This window comes from Phlebotomus papatasi, chromosome 3 (genome assembly GCF_024763615.1).
Source record: "Phlebotomus papatasi isolate M1 chromosome 3, Ppap_2.1, whole genome shotgun sequence".
Taxonomy (NCBI): Eukaryota; Metazoa; Arthropoda; class Insecta; order Diptera; family Psychodidae; genus Phlebotomus; species Phlebotomus papatasi.
Genome location: NC_077224.1, coordinates 10,087,610 through 10,111,972, shown reverse-complemented (window position 1 = coordinate 10,111,972; position 24,363 = coordinate 10,087,610). Strand labels below are relative to the sequence as shown.

The 24,363-nt window shown below is 34.1% G+C and overlaps 1 protein-coding gene across 1 annotated transcript in view; it reads right to left on the bottom strand.

The window, feature by feature from the left end:
- Window positions 1-24,363, bottom strand: part of LOC129806655 (uncharacterized) — a 37,011-nt gene that overhangs the window by 5,845 nt on the left and 6,803 nt on the right. Inside the window, exons 2-4 of the mRNA XM_055855410.1 lie at window positions 6,698-6,830; window positions 2,477-2,703; window positions 2,146-2,411 (exon numbers count right to left, since the gene is read on the bottom strand). Of these exons, the coding sequence (XP_055711385.1) occupies window positions 2,146-2,411; window positions 2,477-2,703; window positions 6,698-6,830 (626 nt within the window). The remainder of the gene's footprint in view (window positions 1-2,145; window positions 2,412-2,476; window positions 2,704-6,697; window positions 6,831-24,363) is intronic.

Sequence of the window (24,363 nt, the reverse complement as noted above, 5' to 3'; positions counted from 1 at the left end):
CACTCAAGAAACAAAATAGAAGAAAATAGCGTTACTTGCACGTTAGTTAGAAGCAGGATATTCATCAAATACTTTTAAAATAGTTTAAAAGCAGGGAACAGCTTTTACGTAAAAATAACGTAAAAATTACCAAAAACTGACTTACACAGGGAATTCCGGATTAAGAGAAAACGGATTGAGAGAATTTCATATGAATTGCCTACAATTGGGAGCTAATTTTTAAAGATTTTCTGAAATGATCCTAAAAGTATGCATTATTTTTCACAGGCCGAAAATTGGGCGCCAAAAATGTTTGCATACATCACGGTGTTTCCGTTACTTATTACAATGATATCTCCTATGACTATACATTTTTTCTGTGTCACTGGAGAAAATTGGTGGTTTTTTCGGTGTTTGAAAAATTCTTTCAAAGCGGCATTCTCTGTATTTCCGTAAGTAGAAATTTTTGGAGCGAAAATTAGTTCTTTAGGAATTTTCTTGTACCTTATTTTGAGATAAAATTCAGCTTCGTGAAACTGCCTCATCAACATCTAAGTTTCAGGACTTGAAAGCGGAATTCCCTGTAACACAATTATAATGATTTTGCCCAAAAGATAGTGTTGTAAATATTATTATTACACAGCAAAAGTTTTTTGTAAAATTGTTCGTAAATGTTTGTGAATTTTAACTTGACTTTTCAAAATACTCGAGAGAGAGATAGAGACACAAATAACTCACTTGACAAACGTCTGGTGGCGCTGGGGTTGCAAAAAATCTCTGAAATGCTACAAAACATTTTCTTTTCTATTTTATCCTTATTAGCAGGTCGTGTCCCTTATTGTAATATGTACTTTTGCATTCCTTATTAACCAAAATAGTGTTGTACAAAAGGTTTTTCTCAAACCTATCCTGAATTTTGAGACAGCTCAAAAGAATTTGAGTCTCCCACCTCAAAATTTCATCCCAATGTTTCTGTTGTAATATCGACAATTATTCACAATTAACCCAAATAACTGTATTCAAATAAATAAAGGGATTTTCCTGTGAAAATGACTTAACTCTAAGGAATTAAACAATTTTCACATTAAAAACCTCTCATTTTCTCAACATAAATTTTCGCGGAATTTCGAAGAATCCCAACTGGCACCACCAAATTCATTTCGGCTTTTATTTTAGCTCAGGCCTGCATTACGATTAACGAGCAAATTCGCCAGTTAGGTCTAGTCAGTTAGCAAAGTCTCCAGTAGGGATTCATAAATATTTACGAACAATTTTACAAAAAACATTTTTCTTTGTGGGAACTATTTGGGAAATCTTAAGTTCTTTTCACGTACAGAAACATCAATAAGTTATTTTAACTCGATAAAAACGTAACGTAAAAAAATATCTGCTAGCCTTAGGGCAGAATCACATTGACAATAAAATGCTCGCCGTAGTCTCACCGTATTTCGTTAATTTACGCATTTTCATTGCAATTCTTACGCAAATTTTCCATTACTGTATTACCTTGTCTCATACTCGGTGGCACTTGGTGAAAATAATATAAGAAAATTGAAGAAATAGAACAAAAATTCGATAAACGGTGAGCAAAAAAACTGTAAGAGAACTTAATCGTACAGTTTTTTTTGCTCACCGTTTATCGAATTTTCGTTCTATTTCTTCAATTTTCTTATATTATTTTCACCTAGTGCCACCGAGTATGAGATAAGGTAATACGGTAATGGCAAAGTTTTGCGTAAGAATTGCAGTGAAAATGCGTAAATTAACGAAATACGGTGAGCATTTTTACTGCCAATGTGATTCTGCCCTTATCCTTAAAAAATGCCAAGTCATTTTTTATTCAAGTATTTTTCTAAGGATATCTAGCGTTATTATGTCGTGGAAATTACTGCTCCTTTCCTGAAATCGTTCGAAAGAAACCATTGGGTTACTTTGACCAAAAATTAACGTAAATATTACTGTTTTTTGACACTCGGAACTATTCGCATTGTCACATTTTTTCTGTGGTAACTTTTTTTTTGAGAATCTTACTTTTTTATGACGTGCAAAATGACAAATAAGTTACTTCCCTGTGACCAAATGTTAACGTAAAATTATCTGTTTTTACTACTTGGGTATTATGGGAATATTATTAAGAGCATAAAAGGAATAATAGATTTGACTTACCTTCGATCCTCAAGTGAGAATCCTTCCTCGCCTTCCTTCAGTGACTTGCAGTCATCATTTTGTGGCTGACAATCGCATCGGCACGAGCTATCGTCGAGGATGGTTTTGTCAAAGAATCTCGGACACTGGCAGGTCTGGATGGGCGCTGGTGCAAGAACAGGCTGGTCCAGTGATCGGAAGTACTCTTGTCTGCTCACACAGTGACACCGAGTGTGATTGACGAATGTCAGACGCTCCGTTCGACTGGGGCGGCCCAATTTGGTAACCTGCAATCATTCAATCAATGCAATTACTCCCGCCTCAGGCGCCAATTGATCGTCACTCATCCTACATGGAAGTAGAGATCGACAGTTGTGGTGTTCCGAGCAGTGCACACCAGACCCTCAGTTCCGCAGCAGCCAGTGTCGTCGCCACAGCGATGGAGGATGGTACAGTGGGGCGCATAAGCTTTGGCAGTATCATTGTTGGGCACGGGGATGACTTTGGGGCGCGGCCACTTGCATTCAGCCTCATACAGGATCCGCGAAGTGTGCTCCATGGCCTTTTGACGCTCTTGAGCTGCAAAAAAAAACCATCAGCAATTGCACATGATCAGCCTCGGGACAATTGCACAAGTGTGCAGATTAAAATAATAAAAAAAAGAAGAGCCACTCAATTAACGGATGAAATCATCATTTGAAAATTAATTTGTCCAAGTCCAAATGCAAATGTTTTGCCACACTCTGTTGGCTCTTGCTATTTTCCAACTTGTGGGACAATAAATTGTTGGGTAATTGTACAGCTACTAAATGAATCTTGTACACCAAGAGATATCTCCAGTTTTTTACCCCAACAATTATCTCTAAGATTTATTCTAAATAATTTGCTTATTCTTCTACATTAAAAATTCAACAATGAGAAAGGAAATTTAGTTCTAAAATATATTTGAAATATGTTCTTCCACTGAGAAAAAAACGGGGGTGCGATTAACATTTTTTTCTAAGAAATTTAACATTTTTTAGGTGTAGAAATATATCAACTTTTTTTTAATGTTAATTTTATACCTTTCTAAGGGTAAAATTAACATGAAAAAGGGTAATTTTAACCCATAATACACCTAAAAAGGGTAATATTTACAACGATTTTGGATCAATACTGCAGGGTAAATTAAACATTTCGGGAATGCTATTTTAATTTTTTCGGATTTCTCTCACCAAATACACTTTTTGGAATATACTTGAGTCCAAATTCACGAGCGTAATCAAATAAATTTTTGAGTGATTACTGGTTAATTATGTTTTATAAAGATAATTTTGCCTCACGGCTTAAAAGAAGGGAAAGTGTCTCGGATTAATACAAAATTGAGTGTTGTACGAGGTAATTGGTTTTGGCCATGACTATATTTCCGATTAACCAGGAAATTGACAAACGAAATTGACAGTAACTACCAACCATATACAGTAGTAACTAGTAACTCTCGAGAATTTCGACTACTCAGAATATAAGTCGAACAACTAGATTTTATTTAAATCGTTTCATTCGCTTTTTGGATACTTTTTTTATACCCTTTACCTTCCCTTGAACATTATACTTGAAAGACAATTATTTTCAAAGTTATAGAGATTTTAAATATCAAAAAACCTATAGGGGAGACCGCGGTACCTATAGCCAGGGGTAGAATTAGTCAGTGGATTTTTCTCGTTTTTCTTAAAATGTACATCGAGCAAAGTATTTTTTAATGAAAGTAGGAACACATCCCCATATTGCCAGAAATATTTATAACTCTGATCCTGTTATCCTACAATATAGAAGCATTTTTATAAAATGGGTATAAAATTGTAATTTTGATGTTATAGTTTTTGGACCAGCATTTGGTTTTCTGAGTTTCTAGTCAAAATTTTATAGTTTTACCTCGTTTCTGGTTTAATAAACCTAATTAAAAAATATTTTTCACTTGGATAATAAATATCCAATTTTTTATATAAGATGATAAACACTGTAACAGCCCTCGGGGCAGTTGTAGCCACTCTTCTGTGGCAGGATAAAACTATCAATGATTTTTCACTAATACATGGATAATTATTAGGCGAAAAAGTACTATTGATATTCCAAGCAATATTGCCATTTGGATGAGCAACTTGAGAAATAGATTTTTTCAGGATGTTTGCATCAATTTTGTCGCAATTACATAAATGTCATAAAAAAGTCGGCTAAAGCCTTTTTAATTAAAATTAAGTGACATATTTAGCATCAGTAGGCTTCAGTGTATCAAGTAAAACAGTATTTGCTATCTTCAGTTTGAAATTTCGTCTGCAAAACTGATGGCAAATAGTACCCCAAAAGTGGCTATACCTACCCAGGCCGGGGCACGTGTAGCCAATGTGTCATACTTTTTTCATTATCCTCTCTAGAAAAAGTCAAGGGTTTTAGAGCTTTGAACTTCACTGTTTCATACAGCCAAAATCCTAATGCTACTTATGAAACATAAAAACATTAGACAAACCTTGTCATTTTTTCACAAATCATGCGCGAAAAAAAAGCTTCATTTGCTGGCAAATTCTACCCCAGTCTCCCCTACTCTGAAAGAATCAAATCGCTCTGCCGTAAAATATGCCTACTGCGAGTTATTCGTTTCTTATTCTGAGTGGTCGATTTGTCCTCTAAGGTCTTTCAAATGTCTGGAAATTGCTTTAAAGAGATTTAGTTATCAGATTACAAACTTTTGGGGAAGGAAAACGTAATTATTTCGTTACTAAAATCACTTTAAGTACAGGAAATAATTATTTTAAGGGAATTCCACGTTATTTTCACGCAATTATGTGACGTCTGATTTTAATCAACTAAATACATTAAAAAAAACAGATAAGCTTATGGTAGCAGAGATTCTTTACAGGTGGCCTGGAAATGCGTGCAACTAGGAGTACCTACTTGCAACTTTGGAATGCTTGAATATTCGATTGTGAGTTGAATTTTTTGGGGTAAAGAATATCGTCAAATAAACTGTTCTCGTCGGTCTAAATGGGTAAAATTGGCTCGACGCGATTCTTTACCCCCAAAATTCTACTCACAATCGAACTTTCACGCATCCTGAATCGCAAGCATCTCGAGTTCAAGATCACATGTAAAAAATCTCAGCTACCATAAACTTATCTGGGTTTATCACTGGTCTGAGTGGGGAAGGCCAACCAAAGAAAATAAAGTGCATTGAAATCGGTTAATAAACATGAGAGCTAGAGTCCGGTCTATTTAGATATAGCAAGAGACGGGGTACAGTGGGTTGGAGTAAATACGGATGGGGCCCACCATTCGAAAGATCCCGATCTCAGATACTATGTATACAAAAATTTCACCGAAATTGCTTCATAAACACCGAAAATATGGTCCGGTCAAGACATTTTTGGTTATAGCTCAGGTCAGGGAACATCGAGGGAAGAGTGTGACCTAGTGTTGGAAAGGTCTAGACCTCAGGTACAACATACTAAAATTTAAAGAAAAAACATCGTCTAGTTTTCGAAATATTCGAAATTGAAATATCGAAAATCGATTTTTCGATTAATCGGACCTTTGATTAAATCGGACGGGTTTGGGATGGCTTAAATTTGGACGGATTTGGGGGGCTTAAATTTTCCTTTAATCGAAAGCTCTTAGACCCAGCTATAACATACTAAAGTTTGAGATCAATGTGATTCTGCCCTTAACCCAAACAGAAATATGATCGTATTTGCGCAACTCAAAAACGTAACGCACACATGAGTTAAATGCCCTGCTCAGGCGATCTTTTGTCTCAACACTGGCACTGAAAAATAATTCAGCCCCATAGGTGAGGAAAGGAATAATTAGAAGAGCTCTAATAAGTAGGAGTCTGGTACCTTGTGGTGTGAAAATTTGGAGACGTCTAAGAGTGCGCAAGGTATGGAAAGCCTTCCTACAAATCTCAGCCGCATAGTCGGTCCAAGTAAGGGTTTAATTGAAAATGATTCCCAAATTTTTGACTAGATATTTGTAAATGTTTGTGAATTCCCATTTACGAAATGCACATAAATCTCGTAGAATTCACAAAAGAGTTTGTAGAAGTTTGTATTTTTTTCACAAACCTTGTTTGAAACATGATCACTTCAGAAACATTTTTCTGTTCTTTTTCTTCGTGATTGTTAGAACAGAAAAATGTTCGTAAAATTTTGTCATTTGTTCGTAAAGTTTTTGGAGTTTCCGAAAAAAAGTTTGTGGTAAAAAATTAAAACTTTTACAAACATTTTAGTGATTTATTAAAAAGATGTTCTTGAACAAAACAAAACTTCAAAAATCACAAAAAAAATAATCATTTTGACAAATTTTTGACAGAAGGTTTTAAACACAAATAAATGCAAAAAAATGCATTGCTTTCATAAACATTTCTCTCAGTGTAATAGGACTATAATCCACGCAACTAAATTGTACTTGTAGTTTAGATAAAATTTCCATATTTATAGAGTAGCTCCCAATAGCCTCATGTCTCTTGTATTTTTGTTTTTTTTTTCTTTTTTTTTCTCTGAAATAGAAGTCAACATCTGAATAAAATGAGCAATATTCTTACCTTGAATTCTTCTCAAATCCACCATGTATTCGTTGCGAGAATGTTGAACACCTTCTTGTGTACCCAGAGTCCTGAATTTGTGATTGGTGAGATCGCCCGGTCGATATCCCGGTGCTGTAATATCATCCACATTCTGCAACAATAAGAAAAATAAATCAATAGATCAATCAATTTCGTGAGGGAAAGAGGTGATTTTGTAAAGTAAATGGCATGTTACTCTCAAAACAGACATGAATGAATCTATTTTGGAATGTGGGCTGCTTGATGACAGAATAGATGAGAATTTATGGGTGCGATTTCTATCATCAAGTGTTTGGTTTTCCTTTAGCACACAATAAAATACTACAAAATTCCCATTGAGATGTTTGATAATGCATAACATCCCAATGACATTTTTCTCCCTTCGCTCTTTAACAAATTGATGGTACAATAATAATAATAATTCCATAATGTTTTGCTTAATACATTCAATGTCTATGTGGATAGATATTATTGTAATAGCCATCTGCTCAACCCCAACCGCTTTTCCAATACACTCCTCTGATTCACAAGGGGCAGTTCACTAGTGAATACAGAACAGTATTTTGCGAATAATGCAGTATACACATAGAACTGGTCTTTCTAATCCTATAAAAATAATTTAGATCCTCCGAGTTCTCTGATTGGCTGGATCTTGAAAGTATACAAACCTGGCTAACACAAGGTAAGCTATCACTTAAATTATGCTCTTAAATAATAACTTAAGCCAAGTTCATAAATTTAGTTCTTAATAAGTACTTATTAAGTACTTAATTAAGGTTTTTTTTTGAGCAAAAGTAGCGACATCTGGTGGCAAAAAGTGGAAACTGGAATAGAGAATGCGATAGATACATGTTAACCATTGGTTAGAAAGAGATGAAAGATTTGACATTTCAGAAAACATAACCAGAAAATGTTAGTAAGCACGTGAAGTGTCTATAAAGTTTTCTTTCTTTTAGTCGCAAATTTATAAATAGTGAATTTCCGTGAAATTAACTTAACATTCTTCTTTGCATTTTAATGTGGTAAGTACATATAACTCAAGGTTCTCCCCGTAGTCCCTATACCTTGTAATCCTGAAATGTTACTAAGTCCACAAGTATCCCAAAATCTATTAAATTTTTCCTTTTATGCTTTCAACTTGCGATACGGAAGCTTAAATTTCCAATAACTGACCCATTTTTTGTTAAATCCTCTCTTCAGTGCGTGATCCGGGAGTGTAAATTACCCACAAAATTACCAAATTTTGACGAATCCTCTCTCCAGTCCCACTCGCGTAATCCGAGAGCCGGAAGTGCATAACTTCATGGAGTCCCATAAAGTCATGTTTCGGGAGTCTACTTTTTCAAAAGTTTTGAATATTATTAATTTTTTATTTGATCGTTCCTTTCATTTTTTGTTCCAGATGCATCTTAAACATTTCTCAGGAGAAATTTGAGGACAACAAGAGTTCCATCCAGCAATACTCGCAACTGGAGAAAAAGTGTTGTGCCGGACAATATAACAAAGCTGCGGTAGCAACATGTTCATCTTGCCAATTAGGCCAATTAAGCAAAAGTGTAATTTTGACTTTTATTTCAGAAATAAACAATATGAGGAATTAAAAATACATGTTTTATATGCATTAGGGAAACTCCTTAAAAAGCGCTTAGTTGAAAGTACTTAATTAAGTACTTAGTTAAAATACTTTTCGTGTCCTTAATACAAACTACTTAATTAAGGACCTTAACAAAGACCTTAATTAAGTACTTAGTCTTAAGGCTGAGTCATGCCATATTAGTTTCACTACTCACCACAAAGCGCTGACGTTTGTCTCATTTTCATATATTTTTTAAATAGTTGTATGTTCTACAACTCCTTAAAATTAAGTCATTGAGTTAAGAACATATTAAGTACTTAATAAGTAATTAATGTGTTAGCCGGGAAGTTCCAATCAGCCAATTTCTCGCGAAAATCTGGAATATTTTGAAGATGTGCCTGGAGATAATTCATCAAGATTTCCCGGGTATATCCATGGAACAAATCTTCCAGTTATCTATTAATTTTGCCCAGATTTTCTGGGAAATTTATAGGAAATTTCCCGAGAAAAGTGGGAACAAGTTCAAAATATGGATCTGCGCACGGACTAATCATGCGCGCTGCGCGCAGGGGCGAGGGAACAAAATCGACTTTTGCGCGCAAGATTCACTGTTTCCGCGCAATTTCTTTTTTTTGCGCGCAAACTCTTTTTAACGCGAGAAAACATTTTAAAAAAATACAAATATATATAATTAATATATATAAATATAAAAATTAAAATATAAGTATACGCTACATATACAATATCTAAGCCCAACACATTCTTATAAAACTATATAAGAATGTCTAAAAATATGTTCAGTTTTTGTCTCTAATAATAACATAAAATGTTTAATAGATGGCTAGATTATTTCTCGAATGTTTTCCAAATGGTCAAGTTAGTATTTTTTAATACTTTCACATACTATTTTCGTGTAATTTGGGCAATTTTTAGAAATAAGACAACTATAATTCAGAATTTTGTTAAATACTAGTGAAAATTTTTTAAGCAAAACCCTCTTGGCATTAGAAAGTACAATGACTTATACGTAATATTTTTCATTAGAGTGAAAAGTAAACTTCAGATTTTCTAAGACATTGGGTTTTAGTAGCAGGACTTTTTTTAAAAATAAGTAAAATATATATGATAAACCTCTTATCCGCTATAGAATTGATTTCATCATCATTTTCAACCAGTGCGACTCGGATTGCTTTTAAAAATCATTTATTAAATTTAAAGCAGAATTGAAAAAATTCTTGAATGGATGAGCTTAAAAGCCCCATACTCGGCTTGTAAAATCTCTGCAAAGTTGACCATTGGCAAGTTTTTTGAGACTCACTCTAAGCCATTGATATGAGCAAGTAATAAAAAAACACTGGGATAGGAATTCTTTATAATCAATGCAAAAATGAGTAATAGAAATTTAATTCGCATAATTTTTTATTCATCGGAATACAAAAAAAATCATCTGATTATAAAAAATATATAAATAAAAATACCGCTATATTTTTTGATAATTTTAAATCATTTTCCAATTAAAATAATAAAATAATTCAATTTAAATATTGTGATGGTTTATTAAATATTCTGAATATTAAATAACTGGACAAAACCGAATAGAGAATATCAACTTTGCCTTAGTGAAACGCCCCTTTCGATCATCTACGTAAGTCATTAAACTCAGGTGTGTTTTGTGCCAATATCTTCACAGCTTCTTAATGCAATCGTCGCATTTAATGTTGTATGGATATTGAGCTAAATTTAAATCAAAGGAAGAAATATGAAATCCCACTTCACTACGCTAAAAATATTTCTGTGAATTAATGAGTGATGTTGTGCGATGGGGCAAGCGCCAGAAATTACCAATTTCGTATATCCCATTAACTCAATTTACACTCGATAAACATTTTGGTCAATGAGCGTGGGATTTTTCTCCCATAAAAGGCACTCTCCACTAATTTGATTTCGGAAGAAATGTTTCACACATTTGTCACTAATTTACTACTTATCAGATACACATGTCCATAAAAAATTGATACAATGTTTTGTAAGAAAGTAAAATTTCATGTTTTCCTTTTTAATTAATTTATTGGGCCAAACATGGAAAATATTAAATATAAAACAAAAAGACAATAATATAATAATAAAAAAAAATTAAGAAAATAATCACCATGAAGTTTCATTTTGATTCAAAGTGATAAAAGTCTTTTGTGTTTGCTCAAGCCAGATTACTATTATTAAGCATCATGTCCACAGTTTCATTCATATTGAAAGTCATTATCAAGATGATTGAGAGCAGATTGTTCAATTTGTATTTTGATTTTACCTTTTATAGGAAATTGTCTTCAATGGTAATTTTCACTTCATTCACGTGAAGAGATAATTGAGAAAATTACTGACTTATTGAGGACCATAATCGGAATATAAAATATACGATCTTGTCAAAGATAAGTAAACGGATCATTAAGCTTTCATTACTTTTAGGATAAAAACATATTGACCGTTAAATCTTCAGAGTAACTATTTTATTTCTGGGATCAAACACGACGGACAGTTGCAGTGCATTTTGGAATTCAAGGGTTACGTTAAATCCTAGAATGATCTCTAAACCGAAATTTAGCGGCCTAATCTTGAAAATTCTTACTAACCTAAGTTCATCTAGATTTTAGCCTGAATTACGTAGCAGGTGTCTCGGTTAATCTAAACCGCCTATACCCAATTTAAATTACCAATATATTGCAGCCTTCAACTTAAAACTCAAACGACTAAGTATAATCGATCTTAGCAATGTACCAATTACCTTTGCGATGAATTTCTTTATTATTGAGACTTTTATTCAACTACTTCCAGATGGATTGATCATGTATAGCCTACAGATGATTGCGTGTTAAAGTTATGGTTATTGGCTTTATGAAAGAGATAGATTTTTCTCCAACATCTCAAAAGCTTTATGATAGCATGCAACATTACATGGGATTTATAGTGAGACGAAAGTGTTTTTCCTGTACAAAATAGGATTGGAGTGTGCGTCCTACATCAATGTTACAGTACAAGGGGAGAGTCCATAAAATAACTCTGAAGAAGACACGAGATGAACTCTGAGGAATGCCTCAGCCAACGTCCAAAGAGATCACAATGGTATCATAGTTAGAATGCAATCTTCATTCCATCGATACTTGTCGTGTGTGTCACACTAATCGCAGTCTTCATTGTCTCTCTGGCAGGATGAGACTCTTGCGTGGTGCATGATTGCCTGCCACAGTAATTGTCATGCTTCAATTGAACCACCCATGGAAGTGACAATGGAACTGCGTGTTCCTATAAATTATCTTTCCTGACCATCATAATGACATAGAAAATGTCGTACTCAGTCGTGGAAATGTCCGTGTTATATCAAAAGAAGATTAATTTGGGAATTCCTTTGGAAATCTTAAAGAATTCTTGAAACATTTCCGAGAAATTCCCTAGATATTCCCAAAAAATTCCCTAGATATTCCTAAAGCATTCCGTAGTTATTCCTTAGGAAATCTTAAAGAATTCTTGAGACCCTTCCGAGGAATTCCCTATATATTCCTAAAACATTCCGTAGTTATTCCTTAGGAATTCTGTAGGTTTTCTTAAGGAGTTCCGTAGGTATTTCTATAAGGAATTCTGCAGGTATTAATAAGAAATTGCATAGTGGTTCCTTTAAGGAGTTCGAGTATGTATTCCTATAAGAAAGTCCGTATGCGTTCCTATATGGGAATCCATTAGTGTTACTAAGGAATTCCGCACGTATTCTTAAAGACTTCCTTATGTATTCTTATAAGAACTCACATAGGAATTCCTAATGGAAATTTCATAAGTGTCCTTAAGGAATTGCATAGGAGTTCCTATAATCACTACTGTAGGCATTTTTAGTGTACCTATAGTGAATTCTGTATATGTTCCTAAGGAATTGCGTAGGAGATACTATATAAGAGCCCTATAAAGAATTCCGTATAGTGTTCCTAAGGTATTGCGTAGATATTACTATAAGGAATTCTGTAGATTTTTCTACAAGGAATTCCGTAAGAGTTCCTATATGGAATTCCTTCAGTGTTACTAAGGAAATCTTCATAAGAACATCTACGGAATTCCTTATAGGAATTTCTTATAGGAAATATGTGTTTCTTAGGAATTCTGTAAGGGTTTCTTAGGAATTTCGAAATTATTCATAGGGAAATTCAGGTATTCCTATAAAAAGTTCCGTAGGTGTTCTTATAAGGAATTCCGTAAGTGTTCCTAAGTAATTGCGTAGGTCTACCGATAAGAAATACCGTAAGAGATCCCACACGGAATTTCGTAAGTCTTATTAATGAGTTCCGTACGTATTTCTCAGGAATTCCGCAAATATTCAGAAGAAATTCAGTAGGTATTCCTAACAAATTCCATAGACATTCCTAAAGAATTTCCTAAGTATTCCTAAAGAATTCCAAAGATATTTCCAGGGCACTCCGTGGTAAACCGTTAAGAAAGATGCAAATACATTTCTATATTTGTTCGTATACCTTTCCGCGGCAATAGCATGAAATTTTTCTCGTCGCAAAAACCCTGTGGATTTTTCTTATAGGGATGCCACATAATCACCACTGATTCACTCCTTATTCTTCTCCCTTCCCTAACAACTGATTGGGCGAACACTCGAGTCACCTAGCTAAAATATATTCTCAAGTTAATAGCAGCGAACTTTGGAAGAAATGAAGGGAAGGCAAAATTGAAAATTATTATTAGTGTTTGCTTAAGGAACATAAGGTGACTCGTGACCATCACAAAGAAGTGCATGTTGACCGAGGAATTTATTTACAATTCTCGTTTTTTTTCCTATCGGTATCTCCTGCTTCTTCTTCTTCAACCGTCATAACCGCGATTCACATACACTCTAAAGTGTTAAACTTGAATCAGAAGAAATAGTGAATGAAATAGTGCTTTTTTCACGTCATTACCAAATGGAGACAGGAAGGAAAAAAAAAGAAGAAAGATCAGCTACAATTCATTTTAATGTTTCTGGCGATGGATTTCAAGATGGATAATATTGAAGAGGCTGAAAAGCAATATAAAAAGCATTTTTATGAACTTCTGACTTCTGCATGTGCCGAAGATCGGTGAGACAATAAAAAGGGAAGCCGATACTCGCTCATGCTGTAATCTTTTACCAGAGAGAGGAGGAAATTAAATAAGCCTGCAGTGTGTGAACTAAAAGTGCCTATAACTTTTCTCCACATTGCCAAATGGACTCCACCCGAATTGCTTATATTTAGCCTTTGAGATGAAAAGCCATTTATTACCTCAAGCCGATAGAGATTTACTCATTCTGAAACTGCCTGGTCGATGCCCGTTTATATACGATAAGAATATAATGGATTTATTACAAAATAATTACGAATGGGAGTCCACTTTCGCCCATATTGCCAAGACTGTTCTCATATTCGCCGCAACTGTTCCTATTTTCGCCGTTATTCTTTTTTCTTTGAATTCCTTACTGGCTTATAAAACAAAACAGAGTAATAAACTATAACATCTTCAGTTCCTGAAGTGTAAATTGAAAATATATAAGGTTTCTTGAAACTATGAGATTTCCTTTTTTTCTTCGAACAGTTCCCAATTCGCCATGAGTGTTCTCATTTCCTGGTAAAGAACGCAGGGCTACGCAATCGGATTTTCTTTCATTTAAAAAAAAAATCGTCCTTGTCAAAACGAACAGAAAAGTTGTGTAAGTCGCAGAATAAAAATTAATAGGGATATATACTCATTTAGCTGATTTATGTAGGATTAAAATATGGCGCATTTAATTTAAAATAACAGAAAAAATGTGTTCCTTTTTCGAGTGACCTTCTATAGGCTCCATAAGTCTTTCCATATTCGCCACAAGTGTTCTCAAATTTCGCCGGAACCGTTCCTATTTTAACTATTTTAATTTGTTAATGTGGCATCCGAGTGGAAATAAATTAATAGTTGGGTGAGGGTGAACTGAACTGAACGTTTATTCATTCGTTGGTTTATATACCTTTGCGATCCTAAAATGAGGACCGCTACTTCATAGTCCTAATGGACTTTGCATCTAATTGTGGATCTTCTCCAATGGAAAGTACATTGAACCCTCTTTGATCTTTGTCTCATACATTTCAGTTAATGGCTCTAAATAATTTTAAGAAATCGTGAAAATAAACAGAGAATGATAAATTGTAAAATCTGAAGTTTCTTAGGTGTATAATTCACAATAAGGAAGATTTTCCCAGAACTATAAAAATTATAGTTCTCAAATTGTAACATTAACAGTTCCAAAATAGTTCCCAATTTATGGGGACTCTTCTTATTTCGTGAGAGCGGACCGCAGCGTCATTTATTTGGATTTTAAATTTAATTTAACAAATTGGTTAAGTCCTTTACGAAAAAATCAGAATTGATACACATTGACAGTAAAATGCTCACAGTATTTCGTTAATTTACGCATTTTCATTGGAATTCTTACGCAAATTTTCCATTACCGCATTACCTTATGGCGATAAACGGTGAGCAAAAAAAATGGAACGAGAAATTAATCGTACAGTTTTTTTGCTCACCGTTCATCCTTTTCTCGTTTTATTTATTCAATTTTCTCATAATATTTTCACCTAGTGCCACCGAGTATGAGATAAGGTAATACGGTAATAGAAATTTTTTCCGTAAGAATTGCAATGAAAATGCGTAAACTAACGAAGTACGGCGAGGCCACGGCAAACATTTTAGTGTCAATGTGATTCTGCCCTAAGTTATACGAGAAAGAAAAATAATACGGCATCACTCACTAATGTATATGTATTAAAAATATCAAAGATTTATCTAAAAATTCAAAATGACTGAAAAAATGTGTACCCTCTTTTCAGGGTGACTTTTCACGTAGTCTTAGTGACAGATCTCACATTTGCCACGACTGTCCTCAAATTCGCCGCAACTGTTTCTATTTTCGCCGTAAGTTGACCTTTCCGTTTCTATTTATTTGTTGAAAGAGTTGCAAGTATATAATTGTACTTTCTGAGTGATTTGTATATATTTCTCTATAGTTTTTCTTTAAACGTTACGATTTACCCTATCTAATGAAAATGTCCTGAATGAAAACGTATTGAACAAAGTTTCAAAGCAAAAACAATTTAAGTCAGAAAATCTCTACCATATAAACGGACGCATTTCCTAAGAATTCTACACTTAACCCCGTTAAATGCCTTTCTCTTCTAGGATTCCCTACCATTCTCTCTGCTGAGTGACTAATCTCACCGCCAAATTCCACAAAAGTCTCTAAATAACACGCTTCAGAACTTCTGATAGATAAACTTACATTGTAGAATGTAGAGTGTGAATTGTATTTGTCCAGTTGGATGAAATGGTTTTCTAGCTATCGCACTTCTATTAGCCAGAGTCTTCCTTGTTTAGTGTAAGATCAAGTGGTGGACCGAAATTCAAAGTATGGATTACAACAAAGAACACTCAATATTCTGTTTACCTTTCTCACTTTACCATCACGATAAACAATCCTTGTGGGCTTGATTGCATGCCAAGAGAAAAAGTGTTGTGTTACACATTTGTTTTCTTATCACAAGGAAAACAATGGTGCATCCTGTCTCTTGCCCAACTTAGAAAAAAAAGAGTACATCTCCCTTTCAAGTGCGCCAATGGAGACCCTTATGTACCCCATGTCTCTTGTGGGATGAGACAACATGCAATGAAAGTGAATGTTTGCGTCCAAGAAACCGGGGGGTCATGAGAGAATAATAGAGTGTAAGGAATGCTACTCCTTCTCCAACAGTCGCCCCTCAAATTATTTTATAGTGCAGTGTACAAACAATGCCGCCCACTTCTTCTAAAGTCACATGAAAACAGCGTGAGACATTTAAGACACCTCTCTGATGCAATCATTGATTAAAATTTGTGACATTTCAGATCCTATTTTTGGAATAAAAACGAAAAATAAAAGTTTATACCTCCGGCACACCTTTTAGTTTAGGAAAATTTCACGAAATCAAAATTCACAACTCTTACATTCTTAGGCATTTTGCACGTGTCTGTCTCAGTCTTTCGCATCCATCTTCTTCTTCTTTTGAACGTCACAGCAAATTTAATTAGTTCGAAATGTTCGCAAAATGTTTTTGAGACAGAAAGGGATGTGAATTTTGATTTCATGAAATTTTACTGACCTAAAAATTTAACAAAATCAAAATTCATATCCCCTTCTTTCTCACTCGTTTTGCGTATGTCTATCTCATTCTTTCATACTCCAAAATTCAATTAAATTGAATTTGTTGTGATGTATAAAAGAAGAAGAAGAGAGCAAAAGAATGAAATAGACTGAAAAATGTGTGAGAAAGAAGGGGGATGTGAATTTTGTCTTCATGAAATTTTCCTGATATAAATGTTGTGCCGGAGCCATTAGGAAATAAAATTACTATATTGGATTATTTTAAAACCGGAGATATACTTAGATCAGGTTAGGGTAGGGATAATTCTTACATCGCAAATTCGGTTAATAAATTGTTAATTTGCTTTCATAATTACTAAACCGTAACCTTATTTAGGCATATTGTCTTTTATTCCTTAATCCTCTCATTCAGTAATAACCTTCCCGAATTGAGAATTCTCTCCGGTTGAGATCTTTCCTTTACCGAATCGAAGATATATCAGAGAGCACTTACCTAAAAACCCGTTGGAAGTTCGAAAATTTAAAAAAAAACTAACGAGTTACACAAAAGTGAGCAAGTTCATGAAAAGGACATTAATCTTAATAAAATTGCAATTCAAACCTTCTGCCATCCTGATATTCCACAAACCTACACAAAAATTCACTTTTTGCAGCAAACGTTTGCGTTTGCACACTGTTGTTGACATTTTTGACGATTGAAGTGTGAAGAATATAGAAATTCGAAATGGCAGAACAATCAGCGCTAAAGCGGTGGGCATATGAACTTACACTTTAGGCTTCCGGTAATTTTCAAATACTTTTGGCTTGGCTATGGAGTGGCTTTGTCTCTTCGAAAGGTTATTAACGAAGGTACTTCGAAAGGTTATAACAGAGCCTCGCCTACTTTGAAGGCGTCTTCGAAATCTTAGAGTTTTTTTTTTCGAAAATGTCACAAATGGCGCTGACAAGCTTAAAGTTGTCAAAGTATTTCAAATGCAACGACCAAACGTTTTCACTGATAGAGTGAACTCATCAATTATGGACGTGATACACTTAGGGTAAGTGTGCCAAATTTCGGCATAGTTGCATATAAGCACCGAAGTCCTAAGCTTGAAATGCAATATTTTTAATTCATATTGATATTTTTTGTTACTTCCTTTTCGGGAAGGTTGTGTGGAACCTTGAAAACTAGTTTATTATCTTTGTTTTCTTTAAATCACTTCCTAAAATATTGAAAAATTAATAAAAATATGGGCATTTCTTTGGGTAGTATTCCGGCCACTTTGACTGAAATACCGACCACCTTCTTTGTGACCACCTTTTGTGAAGCAACGGATAGAAAATTTCAAAACGTCAAACGGAACGAGTTTAATACGTTTATATGACCCACAAGCCCCGAGATCTTTCGTGTAATTTGTCCTGAAAACCTGAAGAGTAGCATCTCAAATTTACGCGCAGATTCCCGTAGCAATTTGCCCTTCCTAAACTCTTCCAAGGCCTTTTCCATATCATCATTTTCGTAGAAGCTATAGTTTTTTTCTCTGGACATTGTAGAACTCAGAAATTGAAAAAAAAACACATAAAATGAATAAGAAATTTAGGAAAGCAAAAGATGTTGCCGGAATAGGCAACATCTTTTGCATCGGAGAGACGCTCACAAAGTATATAATTTTTTACGTGAAATACAGAATCCAGCTGGGAAATGTTACCCGAAATTTAAAGATTGGTTCACTATTAACATAAACAGAAACAATCTTTAATGAAAACTAATCAATTTTGATGAAAAACACTGAAGGAAAACCTTTTGCACTTCACCACAAATCGTAAGACTGCTAGAAACACAATCGATCTGTTACATTTTTTGTAAGACTCTTTCCACACTGAGTTTTACAACGCAATTTAAATTCAAATTATACCTAAAATTTAACTGTCTTTGTGTTAATACATCCTAAAATGAATAAATATTTAAAAGCAAAATAAATTAATTGACTATTCGAAGATAACATACTTTTAATTAATTTATTTCCATGGACGAAATTACACTCAAAGTGGCCGAAATTAGAAGCTGGCCGAAATTTGGCACACTTCCCCTATAGAAGGCTTGCAAAAATCTTAAATTTTTACCTACAACAGACTTCGAAAATCATAAAAGTAGCATTTTATGATGTGATAACCAATCCTTCCTCAGTAGTGGTCAAATTGTGATATCTCCCAGAATTCTTAAGAAAGAACTTTTATATCTTTTTCATCTGGAAATTGATCTCAAGTAATTCAGTAATTCTCCAAAAACATCGATAATAATAAATAAATCTACATCTATAATGTAATTCTGTGTAAAACACCATTTACAAAATTTCACTTAAAATTTCCCACACGAAATATGATGAAATGGAAAGTCAAAATCATCTGTAAAATTTTACGTGGGCTTTGTAACTTGAAACAATAAAATATTGAAGTCTCTTTTTTACAGCGGTATTAGGTGTTATTATTCAAAGGTATCCAATTTATACTTCCTTGAGTTCCAATCACTCAATCAAAATGAAATTTCGTTTTGATATACTGAAATGTCACATTTGAATTTCATATTTTTAAATGATTGTGATGTTGATTTGAAAGGTATGTACTTGAAAAAATTTTCAACATATAACAAAAGAGAGCTTGAAACTATTGTTGAATTATAAAGCAAGTTCATCAATTTGATGCCACCAAAGTGGGAGGAAAATTGTGATCGATGATCTTCCTCCTTTTCTGACTTCTGTTTTCTATGTTATAAAGAAATTTAAATTCTGTATTTTATGCGTTGTCTTCCATTGCAGTTGGTTGAGTTTACAATAAAAATACCACTAGAATATCTATAAATATAAAATAATTTCCATATTCTTGGCACAATATCTCTCTTTCTTCCTCTTTGGGCCAGTCCTTTTGCCATTCTCTGTCACTCTCAATTGTTAATGTGAAATATGAATTTATTGCGAGTAAAGACGGGAGCACGTTTTCTATCTCTTCGAATGTGCAACAAGTTTAGTAGAGGAAGGCATTCAGACTTCGCACACACTCTGCCTTCGAACACTTTATATTTTTCCCAGGGGCCCATCAAGCCTAATAAAAAGTGAAGCAATTTTTGACTTTTTCTTTGAAAAAATTTGCAGATATTGCACCGCGACTTAAACAAATTTGCTTGTAATTCTTGTATTATTTTGGCGAACATTATGAAATATGTATTTTCAGATAGCTTTCAATGTAGGATTTCGAAATATATCAGACTAATAAGTCAATTCTCTTTAGGAAAAAACTTGCCAGTAGTCTTCAGTGCCTCTAGGCAAAAACGTATGGAAAAACGAAAAGTCGAGAGGCCCCTGATTTTTCCCATATTCTTTTAATGAATCTAACCTAATACATTTTCTTTAAAAAAAAAAAAAAACTAGATCATCTTTATTACAGGAACATGGGAAAAATATGAAATGTTCGAAGCCAAATTCTGTACGAAGCCTGAAAACCTTCCCCCTATAAAAGAATATTTGATTTGTGTCTAGCAAGAAAAACGGTCATGTTTGACTTTGGGTCTCGTCGTACAAATTTCCTGTCTGATACAATCATGAAAGAATTCTTGAGAATTACTACAGCATAAGATAAACTTGCCCAGGGAATTCTTACTTGCACTGAATGTACCACACTGCGAGAGAGTTATTTAAGAAGGGAAATTTGTTTCGTTTTTCCTCTGGCCCTATAGAATCATATGCCTCATCATCATTAATATCCCTCACTGTGCACCATCATTATTGCCGTTTAATTGATTTCACTGTAATTGTAAAGCCTGTGAATTTATCCAGATATTTAGTCTACAGGGCGTTCAATGAACTTCTATGCAAGATTTTAAGTGTAAACAGTTTAGAGACGAAGATTTTGATATGTGAATGCATCACTCTCTTCTATTTCCTCTCTTTCATAAACATACTTCTCTTTATCACTTGAGGAATGCAGAGTATTGAGGGTGTTTAGAGAATATCATGATAACATTTTTGATCACCTCTTGGAAGAAATATCTATTGTCTTATGATGTGCCCGATGTCCCTATCTTATTAAAATGCTGATTTTGTGAAAGGCAATATGAATATAATCAATTTGATTCATTTTTCACCGACCTGGAAGTCAAATGGTAAGAGATATTGACTTTTAGTCTTCAGTGACCCCCACATAAGTCAATATTATCTGTAAACCTTTTGTTCTATACTTTTTTCATTGTTTTTTATTGAGCCAGGCATTTTTTTTTACATTTTCTCATGTGATTTTCAGATAGTTCAGACGGGCATTTCGTCCATATAAACCCTTAACCGGTAAATTCGCCATTTTGAATTTTTCAAGTTCAAAGTGAAACTGATCTGAAAACGTATTTCTTAACCGATTTGGTTAAATTTAGATTCTTTTGAAAGGTCTTAAAATTCCCAACCTGTCTGCATAGGTCTCAATCCGTAATGAATCGGTAAAGTACATGTATCAATTTTGTCAATAAGCAAATACGTATAAGATTGAGTATTTCAATTCGCAGAAAGTAGTTTGTGAAATCGTGAAATCACCATAAAAATTAGCGAGTTGCTTAGAATTGGATATTACTCGCTACAACTCTGTGTAAAAGAATCCTTTGAAAAAAATCGTTTTAAGTCCTATTTAAATCCGATTTTGGTAATACGGATAATCGAGTTTTACAAATTTTGAATAGTTTTTTTAAGTGAATAAATTCGAATTAAAACCTGTTGGGCAGGGAACAAGAATCAAAAAATTGATAAAAAATATTCTCAAGTGCCTAAGCTTAAACCTGGCGGCCCTGGCGTATTTCGTAAATTGATAGCTTGGTAAGACAACCAAGAAGATTTTTCTTGTCAAGAAAATGCTGGGACATTTATCAAGGATTAAATGGGAAATGCTCTTTCCGGGTCTCCAACGCTTTTTCTTGCAATTTGGACAAATGTGGAAAGTTTGAGAGATTTCCTTAAAGCTCTTCTAAGGAAATTTTTCTCTTTTTCAGGACTTTGGCTTTCGGGATTTTAGTTTTTCAGGACTTTGGCTTTCGGGATTTTAGCTTTTCCGGACTTTGGCTTTCTGGATTTTTAGCTTTTCCGGACTTTGGCTTTCGGGATTTTAGCTTTTCAGGACTTTGGCTTTCGGGATTGTAGCTTTCCAGGACTTTGGCTCTCGGGATTTTAGCTTTTCGGAACTTTGGCTTTCGGGATTTTAGTTTTCCAGGACTTTGGCTTTCGGGACTTTACATTTCCAAGACTTTGGCTTTCGAGATTTTAGCTTTTCAGGACTTTGGCTTTTGGGATTTTAGCTTTTTAGGACTTTGGCTTTCGGGATTGTAGCTTTCCAGGACTTTGGCTCTCGGGATTTTAGCTTTTCGGAACTTTGGCTTTCGGGATTTTAGCTTTCCAGGACTTTGGCTTTCGGGATTTTAGCTTTTCAGGACTTTGGCTTTCTGGATTTTAGTTTTTCAGGACTTTGGATTTCGGAATTTTAGCTTTTCTGGACTTTGGCTTTCAGGATTTTAGCTTTTCAGGACTTTGGCTTTTGGGATTTAAGTTCTTCAGGACTTTGGATTTCGGGATTTTAGCTTTTCAGGACATTGGCTTTCGGGATTTTAGTTTTTCAGGACTTCGGCTTTCCGGATTTTAGCTTTTCAGGACTTTGGCTTTCGGGATTTTAGCTTTCCAGGACTTTGGCTTTCGGGTTTTCTTGCTTTTCAGGACTTTGGCTTTCTGGATTTTATCTTTCCAGGACTTTGGCTTTCGGGATTTTAGCTTTCCAGGATTTTGGATTTCGGGATTTTAGCTTTTCAGGACTTTGGCTTTCTGGATTTTATCTTTCCAGGACTTTGGCTTTCGGGATTTTAGCTTTCCAAGACTTTAGCTTTCGAGATTTTTGCTCTTCAGGACTTTGGCTTTCGGGATTTTAGCTTTCCAGGACTTTGGCTTTCGGGATTTTAGCTTTCCAGGACTTTGGCTTTCGGGATTTTAGCTTTTCGGGACTTTGGATTTCGGGATTTTAGCCTTTTCGGGATTTTGATTAGGACCATAGTGAAAGATATCTCCAGTAGAAATTTAAAATCTTGTTCTATTTATCTAGAAATCTTGACGTAGGCCTTATAGAAAACTGAGTCTTATCGTTATGTAATTCAGCTTCACAATAAATTTTTGGATCATTTAAAAATAGAAGAAAAAGAATATTCAATGGTGCCCCAATTCAAAGGTGTATATTTTGAATTTTTCATTTTGCAGGTGATATTTTTTCCAGGTTCCCCTAATGATATATTCGATTGAAATAGATGGAATAGTATTGGAAATGATTTGGAAAATCAAAAAACTCATTTTGTTGATTTTTATAGTAAGCCGAGACACATACCATAAAAACTAAAAGTGTGTATTTTTTTCTCTGTTTCTACAAGGTTTTTTGACAAAAACAATGGAAATTACCGAAGTAATGACTAGCGCACAATAACTTTTGTTTGTAAACATGTTTTCAAAATTTCCTATGAGAGAGAGCGAGATGACTAGATCTAAATCTCACTCACTCTAATCGAAATGTCAAAAACATGTTTATTAAACAAAAGTTATTGTGCGTTGGGCATAAAATGAATTGAAAATATTGCCTTAACAAAGAAAACAGATTTAAAGCAAGCCGCCTGTTACGTTTCAAGGCAATGCGGTTTGTGTCGTGGCTTTCATTTTGCCAATTTTCCATGCTGAATGTGTCTTAGCTTAGAACTAGAATTTGATGTTTTCCTTCTTATTATTCAAACCAAAGTACTTCTTAAAGACTGCATTCAAGAATTTTCTTGATAAATTTCTTCAGCAATTTGAAAACAAATTCAATTAATTTTCTCGCAACATACAAAAAGCACCATATCGTGAATTTTTGGGAATTATATGCACTTTTCGATTGCGTAATTTTAACTCCATTGGGAGCTCTAGTAGTGAAAATTGTGTTATGATGGGAAGAGTGTAAATCATTTGGAAAAACAGTGGGGAAAATATTTCAACATTCTAACCCATACCCAATCTCAATTTACAATTATTTACGATTCCCGGGGGAAGAGAAAGAAAAAAAATGAAGCACGAGAGAGATTAATAAATGATCAAGTGGAATCTTATTTTATTTTTCAATTCTAGTGTGAGCGAAATAAAAAAAAAACTGACTTCATTGAACTGTGTCAGGCATTGGTGGTATATTTATCAATTGCATTTTGTAAGATAGCGCCTGGATGGTGTGAATTGAAAAAAAAGGCGGCAGCATTTCCAACCACTCTAAACTCTCTTTTCTTTCACCAATTAACTGAATTAGACAAATTAGGAATAATATAGTATTTATGGTTCAGTGGCGTCATTCACAACACGACACGATCGTAAATTCTTCTCTCTCTCTTTATAAGGAAGACACCGTCTGAAAGAAATTAAGTCATATCTCTCAATGTGATTTACAATCAGTCAAACGGCAATTGCGTGAATACCAGAGATTGGACAAAAATTGTTATTCTTCAAGTTGATTGTGAAGTGAAATCAGCCGAAAATTAACATTTCAATAAAATCAACCACCTTAAATTGGTTTACACCGAAAGGAACACAAGAGAAACAGCGAAAGACAAGTGCTACTGCTACGAAATGAAATGAGAAAAGGTGTGAAATTTCTTTTAAATGGAACACATTGTCTCGTTAACTTTTCATTATAGTGTCTGATATACGGTAAAAATAAACAATAATGTTGATCACTCATTTAATGGTTCACCCTTTCCCTTTACACTTTCTTCCAACATCCAACATTACCGCCTTATTCTTGTAATCCAAATGGGATGGAATATACTAACATTCATCAGGGAACCACCTTTCTGCCACTTTAATCAAAATTGTTAATTTTTCAAAATTATTCATCAAA